The 9363-nt window shown below is 35.0% G+C and overlaps 1 protein-coding gene across 1 annotated transcript in view; it reads right to left on the bottom strand.

Moving 5' to 3' along the window:
• LOC128249094 (apurinic-apyrimidinic endonuclease 1-like) overlaps nucleotides 1–5039 on the bottom strand; it is a 17370-nt gene extending 12331 nt beyond the window's left edge. Inside the window, exons 1-3 of the mRNA XM_052971862.1 lie at nucleotides 4971–5039; nucleotides 4238–4288; nucleotides 901–966 (exon numbers count right to left, since the gene is read on the bottom strand). Coding sequence (XP_052827822.1) covers nucleotides 901–951 — 51 coding nt within the window. The 5' untranslated portion in view covers nucleotides 952–966; nucleotides 4238–4288; nucleotides 4971–5039. The remainder of the gene's footprint in view (nucleotides 1–900; nucleotides 967–4237; nucleotides 4289–4970) is intronic.
• Nucleotides 5040–9363: the final 4324 nt, after the last annotated feature.

The following is a 9363-nucleotide window of genomic DNA, read 5'->3' on the forward strand; positions in this document are numbered from 1 at the left end:
CTTTCACAAATAGTCGAATAACACTGGTAGCACGCTGCCGCTGATGTAGCATTGGATATTCTCTAAGAAATAACACGACTTAGCTCACTTTAGTACTGTAATTTACTGCAGATATACTCTTTCGAAAAACGCTTTCCGATAATGCATTCTCTGTCTCTCCTATATATATTTTTTTGAAATTCGAGCAATTAATGCAGTAGATCTATTTTCTGCTTTTACAATTCATATCTGCATTTGCAAAAATCTGTCCATGTTTTCCTTAACTTACATGCCGATTGATCAACACCATATTATCAAAGTTCTGCTCGTTGAAGCGTTCTAAGAGGTACTGAAGTTGTGAAGAACTCAATTGTCAGTTAAACACCTTTGAAATCTGATGATTACTCTATGTATGAAAGCCCTAATTTAAATTTATGAGTATAACAAGATACTTTTTTAATGTTAAATTATCATAACAGAACACATGAAAACCAGACCATGCTTTAACTTCATTCAACTGATATATATATATATATAGGGAGAGAGAGAGAGAGAGAGAGAGAGAGAGAGAGAGAGAGAGAGAGAGAGAGAGAGAGAGAGAGAGAAATAGATAGATAGATAGATAGATAGATAGATAGATAGATAGATAGATAGACCCCCATATACATTGAAACAAAAAGCCAAACAGATGTGAGTGAAAGAGCCAGTTACTTGGAAGAATTTTTTTAGCTTTACTCGACTATATTTGTTCTACAGTGTCATTTTCCTCGCATGAAATGGTTACCAGCATTTTATTAATATGAGAGAGAATAGGAGTATCAAATAACGTATATATTTCTGTATAATTTATATTCACTAAATTTATGATCCATTAAAAGAATAATATACGATATTAAAGAAGTGAAATTAAAAGCAACTTACATTCAAATGATCAAATTTAGTATGTTCTATTGGTTTCTTAATCTTCTGCATAGTCTCTGAATCCAGCTGAGAAATGTATTGGCATATGCTTAACGATATTTAATTACGATTCAAATAATGAATATGAATAACAGAGGCAAGTATATTTATACACACACACACACACACACACACACACACACACACACACACACATAAAAGTATATTTGTATATATATGTATATATATATGTGTGTGTGTATGTAGGTATATATACATATTTATGTATATGAATATATACGTATGCATGTATATATGTATATATATATATATATGTGTGTGTGTATGCATGTATGTATGTATGTATGTATGTATTTATTTATATATATACACACATTGCAGCTGTTTCTGGGATATTGTGGATATCCCATCATCGGAGACGATGTGAGATGGTTAAATAGAGGTAAATATTTGAGTTCGAAGTAAGGAAATATTATGGAAAAGGAGGAGATAGGGAAAATAGAGGGGAATAAGAGAATGAAAGTAGAAGTAAAATATAAAATAAGATATTGTAGTTGCAGTTCCATTATTCGAGGAAAGTGATGTATAGAAGAGGTAAAAAAAGTATCCTGTACATGGTATGCAAGTTCCAACAGTATTTCATGTTTAGTTATTTCAAAGTATGGAACCGTGAATTCTGTGTTGCTCGTACGAAAGGGTCTTGTGGTGTGAAAGAAAATTTGAGAATGTATTGGTAGTATTTGTGGATAGATGGTGGGGGAGATGTGTATGATTAGAATGACGAGATAGGTCAAATTGAAAATAGGAAGAGAAAATCAGAGGAAGACAGAGAGAAAAAGAGAGAAAAAGAGAAAAACAAAAGAGAGAAAAAGTGAAAAGAGTGAAAGAAGTGAGAAAAGATGTGTTAGTTGGTGGTCAAGAAAATGTGAGGGGAGGATGGAAAAGGGATGGGGGAGGGATAGGTACAGATGAGAGAGTAAAGAGTGAATACGTGTGAGATATATGAGTGGGGTGATGTGATAGAGCTGCGTTAAGAGATGGGTAGAGAAAAGGGACAGGTGGGTTTTAGTAAAAAATTTAAAGTGGAGGGAAGAATACAAGGATATCAAATTTCAATAAGTAGACGCGTGTGATTGTATTTGCTAGTGTGCCAGTTGGAATTAGAGAGGAGGGAAAATGATATAATGATATACGTACGCGCGCACACACGTACATATATATCCGTAAATATATTCATACGCGCATATGCGTGCGCATACATATACACATAATGCACATGCACATAATACGCGCAGGCGCACATGCGATTAGTCACAGTCACACGCATGCGCGCATACAGGTACGTACGTATACATATATAGACATACTCATATATAGACATACTCATATACATTTGTATATACATATGCACGTATAGATACATACACACACATACATATATATGTATATATATAAAACCTACATATAACCACATATATATATATATACATACACAAATATACATGCACACACATTTACACACACACACACACACACACACACACACATCCGCTTGCATGTCCATATATGTTGTATTAAATGATTGAGATCCTTAAAGTAAGGTAGGGAGGTTAAAAAAATTAAAGATTAAAAATTAAGTTGGGGATAAAGGAAAGTTAAGTAGGGTTTGGGGGGATTACCTAAGAAATGTCGTGGATATATGCTGTGTGATTATTTAGGTTGCATTTAGATTTGGGGTAAAATTTGAAGGTATGAAAAAAGCGGTAGCTGCATATACTTAGGGCCTCATTATATTTACTTAGTAGTGTCGAGGATTTGTGTTTTAATATGTGGAATGGCTCTTTTAGGCATAGTTTACAAGCTAAACGTTGATCGTGGTATGGAAGCCCTGAATCTATTGCGTATATGTATGTGTATATGTATGCGCACGCATATGCGTGTATTTATTACTAAAACCTCACCCATACCTTTTCTCTACCGCTTTCGTGATTTAATTTTAAGTGTTCCAGGAGTCATATGTGAGACGTTATGATCAGCAGAATAGATGGGGTGTTTGTGCTCATCACTGACTTCACTTGTTAGAGACACAGAGAATTAAACCACATTAACATTTTACCAGTAAAAAGCAGCAAGATAATACTCCATTTCCCGAAAATCTTGAGTTCGAAGTTAAAATGCAAACTTGCACACGGATACACACGCACACAGACACACACTGACACGGACGGACATGGACACAGATACACACACACGCACAAAAGCACACACACTTAATGTATGTGTATGCTCACTTAAATGTATGCACACTTAAATATAGAACTGTATTAACACTTAATGTATGTGTGCATGTATATATATATATGTGTGTAGCTCACTGTTCCATTAAGGTAAGATCATGAAAGGAAGTACTCAATCCAGATAGTAATAAATGTCCATTAATGTACACAGTATTAAGATACGAGCTACTAATAGTTCCTTTCTTTAGAGACGCGGATCTAGGCAGGTTCTTATAACACACCGTGTGTCTCCAACAATATTAAGGCTCTGAGCATAAGGTCTATTCAGTCAATTTGCAAATGCGCATGCTAGTTCAATTGAAATCACGATAAAAACGAGATGTATTGTAGAAAAAAAAGGTACAAATAAACATATCCGAAATTTTATGCTAACACATTGTTTTCAAGATACTCCAAAACGGGCTAAATTCAAAGTGAACTGAGATAATACCTCTAATACAGGAATACATACAAAAAGAACTTTAAGAAGAAATATATTTTAAAGAAAGCTAGTTTAGTATTTACGCTTATGATAACGTCAGTAGATAACGAAAGAATAAAAAATGAACATAGAAATTATACATCACGACATATCCAGTTACTAAATTGTTAAAATTTCTTTTAACTATGCTTATTAGATTATAGAACAATTAATTATAATTAAGGAGTTATTTACTATTGTAATACTTAAATGTTTTTCCTTTATTAAGAGAACACTTTAATGTGTATTGTTTCAACAATTCAATGATTCTAATTTTGTAGTAATTATATAATACATTTCCTTTGAGCCAAGATCACATTTAATTCTTTCAGTATTGTACGATGGAGCGTAACTAATAATGGACCACTTTATATCATAATTAATGTTCCTGTCTTTCAAATCCCAAATGCATTTACTATTTCAATTGTACCAGCGTCCTCATTTGCACATTGATTGAACAGACCTTATGTTTAGAGCCTGAACATTGCTTGGAGACACAAGGCATGTTATAAAAACCTGCCTAGATCTGCACCTCTTTACTAGGTATAGAAATTAACAAAATAAGCTGTACAGAACTTACCAGTTGGGGGAAAAGAGAATATAACAGCAAAGAACGTCCTATCTGCAACGTCTGCAAAAAGTAAAAGGAGTGAAAGTTCTTAACTTACCGATTTACGATTGTGATTGAATGTAAGAGCCGACAGATTAAAACAATAAAACTTTACAGTCAATCTAATGCCACCATACATAATGGAGTGACAAACGTCTAATTAATTAATAGTAATAATAAAGTATAGATGCATAAGGGAAGTCAGTCATTTACTCAAATACAGTCGTTGATGATATTTGTACATACCTTTACAATATTCAATGTAAATGTCTGCAGTGTATATATTTGTATAGCAACATTTTGTAGGCAAATTATGGAGACATAATAATAAATATGACAAATCAAGTAAATTAGCGAACAATATCTATTTTATTATTGCATCACGTGAATGTAAAAGAGAAAATAAGTAACTATTTGTAATTCATGTTAAAACAATAAAAACAAACAGATCAGAATAAAGAAGCCAGTATCTTGGATGCGTTATAAGTTTTCATAGCTCTAACAGGATATTTATTTTGCAATAACATATCAACCATATGAAATGGTTAGTAATAACATCTTAATGGGAGCGAGAATATCAACGAAATATCACAAGATACGATATTTAGTTCTATATAATTTATAATCATCGAAAATTGTGATACATTTTTTCAAAAATCAAAGAGATTCGAAATTAAAGACGATAAATTCAAAACCAACTTACTTCCGGAATTTTTAACGTTTGCTGGGAAAGCTTTTTTAATATGTCAAAATCTGTAGGTAAGTTCTTGACAACCTGTAGAGGTAACAAGATGGGAAGCTGTTTACAAGTGGATCATAAGTAGACTATATACAGGCAGGATAATCCGAAAAAGTGCAAATGAGTATGAATTAAATTACTTGGTTAATAGTTCTTTAGTTTTTCTTTTTCCTTTTTCAAACCTTAAATGATAGTTTAAACAAATGACATACGAAAATCGTTTATTCATCAAAGTATATCCCGTCATATTTCATTGGCAGTTGCCATTGTACCAGAATCTCAAATTCACGCGTATAACATTTGGCTGGTTTAGAAGCAAAATACACCTTGCACCCATTTTTTACATCATTCGCGTTGTCGATCATCTGCCAGTGCAGGAAATGAGTCAAGGCTTGGAAAAGGTGATAACTTGAAGGTACAAGGTCTCGACTGTTACAATTCGACATCAAAAACGGACATTTCGGGGACTTAGCAGCAGTTGTTTGCAAATAATCACGTGTTGTTCAACCTGGTCATGAGGAGCAACTTGACAATGTCTTACCACAAGGCCGACTTAATGGAGTTGTAGATTGATGGCGACAATGTACGAGTGCTTTTGCGTGACTGTTGTTCAACAACGAATGGTGCTCCTGACGTTAACCTATTATCGAGGCTGATGTCACCTTCCTTGAAGTGTGTGAACCATTTTTGTGTCACATGCTCGTTGGGCCTTCCTCATCATAATTTTCTTTAAACGCTGCCATTACACTCAGTCTTTTTTCTACAGGTATCGTAAAATGGCTCTAATAGCAAGATTTTCATCTCACATTATCAAAGCCGTAAAATAATTAATGTTTATATATGATATATGAATATAACGAATAAACAATTATTGTTTATATGTAATATATGAAAATAAATAGGACAAATGAATATGACATGAAGATACAAGTTGCCCAAAATCATCAGTAAAAATAAAAAAATAAAAAAACTTTCGACTCAAACTAATTTATAATTACTCTTTCACAAACAGTTGACTAACAACAGTAGCAGTCTACTAATTATGTCTCATTTGGTAAAAGTTAAAAATTCTCAAAGTTTTAAACACGTGTTTTTCAGTCTAGTTATGATATTTTACAGAAGCAATACTCTCCCAAGATAGCCACGATACTTTTGACAGTATCTATAAAGGAGAATAATAAATCAAACCGACAAATACAGATATACTGATAACGAAGGCATGTGCTCGAATATATATCTATATACACACAAATATAGTGCTTCAGATAGATACCTACATACTGACATTACCTTCATACCTTCACATGAATGCATGCATACGTACATTCATCCATACACGCACATATGCATACTTACATCCATCTTTACATACGTACATACATACACACACGCATACATGTCTACGTACATAAATTATATATAACGAAATTCGTAGAAAAGATAATCCAGATTAGATAAATAAAAGACTCTATAGGGATGCGAGTGATGCAACTTCTCAGTTTTTCGAAAGAATACTGGTGACTGTCACTGTTGAGACTTCCGCAAAGCAACACACAGGATCTGAAAGAGAGAGGGAGAGAAAGAGAGAGAGAGAGAGAGAGAGAGAGAGAGAGAGTGAGAGAGAGAGAGACAGACAGACAGAGAGAGAAACTGAGAAAGAGAAAAAATTGAGAGAGAGAGAAAGAAAGGGAGGAGAAATTGTGCAGTTTAGTTGAAATTGTTTGTCCAGTATATGTCAACGTAATATTAAATTTTAGTGAGAAAGAGAACATCTATGTCGAACTGCCGACTGTAAATTCATATTTTTACTATTAAATTTGGAGACCTTAGCCCTGTGACTAACAGCCATGCTACTATTTTTGAGAAGCTGGGAGCCACAAACCCAGAAACAATGCAGTTGTTCAGAAGTTTTCAGCTCAAAGCCATCAAAGGTGCTGTGAAATTATATAAGGCATTCATGAAGTTCAACAAGTAATTCGATCCATATCTGAAATGACATTCATGACTGTGTCATTGCGTACATCTTCACAAACATAAAAAGAGAAGAATGGACAAAATAATGGTAACAACGTGTCCAATGGAAGTCATGTTAATTAATACGTTGTTGCTCCATCTTTGGCATCAATCCCAGCTTTAATACGCCGGGGAATTGTCTCGTAGAAATTTTGACTGCTGGTAGGGAAATTATAAGCCATGCTTTAAATAAAACCTATAAATCTTTCAGCGACGATGACAGAGAAAAGTGTATCTTCAACTGCTGCTCCAAAACGCTCCTTAAAATCTCGATTACATTGAGATCTGGTGACTGCGTGGGCCAATCAAGGTTATCTACTTCATTTTTGTGTTCATGTAATAATGCTAACCATGTGAATCGGATTATGAACCCCCTGCTGAAAGACTGTGCAACAATCAAGGAACAGTGGTTGCATCGTTAAAGAGGATGCGCCAAAATACTCAGATAATCTTTGCTATAGCAAAAACTAAAAGCTCAAGAGAATTCTGTGAAATGACTGCCGAAACAATCGCAGAACCATCTCCATGTTTCACGATAGGCGCCGAACAGTCAATGCTGAAGATTTCTTTAGGTTGTCTCCAGACATAAACTTGCCTGTATGTGGGGGAAATGCTGAATGATGATTCATAAGAGACGATGCCGTGCCTCTGTTTAACCATTGAACACTTCTGATAGTCTAGACATCCTTTTTCCGCTTATTATTGTTGATGAAGAACAGATGTTCAAAAAGTGCAGCCTTCTCATGGTATTTTAGTCGTTGCAGCACACGACGGTCGCTTTTCGTTGACGCAGATTTTATAAAGTGGTTGTTCATTTCTGCTGTCATTTTTGCTGCTTTGTTCAGAGGATTTTACAGACAACACGTTTCAATATCCTGCTGTCCGACTCTGTGGGATTTGTTTTCCGTTCAGAAATATACATCCAGATCTGGTTTCACCATGGATTTGAAATGCCAGCATGAGTTTAGAAAATATACCTCTTGAAATATTGGACAATTCAGCAGTTTCAGGGACTGAAGCTGCAGCTATCCGCGGTCCAATAATTTGTTATCTCATTTTCATCTTCGCCGATTTATCCCGGAGGTGGGAGCATGGGGCAGAGTCCTCAAGCACGCCTTCCATCGGATCCTGACAGAAGCAACCATCTCCAATAGATCAGACTCGATCCCGAAGCGAGGCCAACTGTACTCATACATGTTTTCCAACGAACTTACACGTGGCCTACGCCTAGGTCTCCTGCCAGGTGGTTTTCCACGTGAAACCTGTCCAGCGATTCTTTCTCTAGACGTTCTTACCAACAGTCTGTCCTCTTTGCAAATCAGATAGGTCACGTATTCTATCTTATTTAAATACGAATATCCACAAAATGAAAAACAGATTACTTTATCATGAAGTACAAGCATACATATTGCATATGAACAAACATGTGTACAGGCAAAAACTGGTTTCAATTTGTCGAATTAATTAAATTTGAAGTGCTTTCTATTATCTAGTTCAACCCCCCAGGCGTTTTGAGACTTTTTTCAGTAGAGACATTAATTTCAAAGAAGCACAAAGCTCTAATCTCCTTCAAAGTACGATCCTCTGGCTTCAAATGCACTTATTATTGTAGCGATCCCGCCACTTCGTGATGGCCGCAGGTAAGTCTTCCAAAGTAGAAGTATCCAGAACCATTGTCACAGCTGTTCCATCTCCCTCAGCTCCGAAAACAAGCAGAAATCAGGGGGACCAAGGTCGTCTGGGCTGTAGGGAGGTTGAAGGACAGTTTTACTCTATCAAGTAGTTGGTTCAATAAATTTCTCCCACGGTTTGAAAGTTTCAGGTAGAAATTGAAACATAAGTTCTATAACTGGCATTTCTGAAACAGTGCTGAGTAAAGAAAACTGTAGAAATCTTCTTAGTTCTGATTGATGACCTTTTTGACAATAATTGTTCTGCATCTAAAAATGATTGTTAATAGCATCTTCTCGGAAGTGATATTATCAAAGACATATCATAAGATAAAAAAACTTTTAAAATTGTCTTTCAATTAAAGATAAGATCATCTCTATGATCAAATAAATAAGATGACAGAAACTAAAAGCGTTTTGCATACGGAGTTGTAGCCGCTGTAGGTCATTGACAGCAATATGTTTTTTTTAAAGTGAACGTTATTTTGAAGAAACCAAATCATGATCGCTGATGGCTGACGCCACAGGTTGTATATAATCAGAAAATGTGTGAAAATGCAAAAGCGTATGACCTGAATTGTATAGTTGCTCTTTCACAAACTGTTGACTGACACTAGCTGCATAATGCTGCAGACGTTGCAACGTGTAAATGATGAAAATATTCTCTAAACATT

This window comes from Octopus bimaculoides, chromosome 11, assembly GCF_001194135.2.
Source record: "Octopus bimaculoides isolate UCB-OBI-ISO-001 chromosome 11, ASM119413v2, whole genome shotgun sequence".
Classification (NCBI taxonomy): domain Eukaryota; kingdom Metazoa; phylum Mollusca; class Cephalopoda; order Octopoda; family Octopodidae; genus Octopus; species Octopus bimaculoides.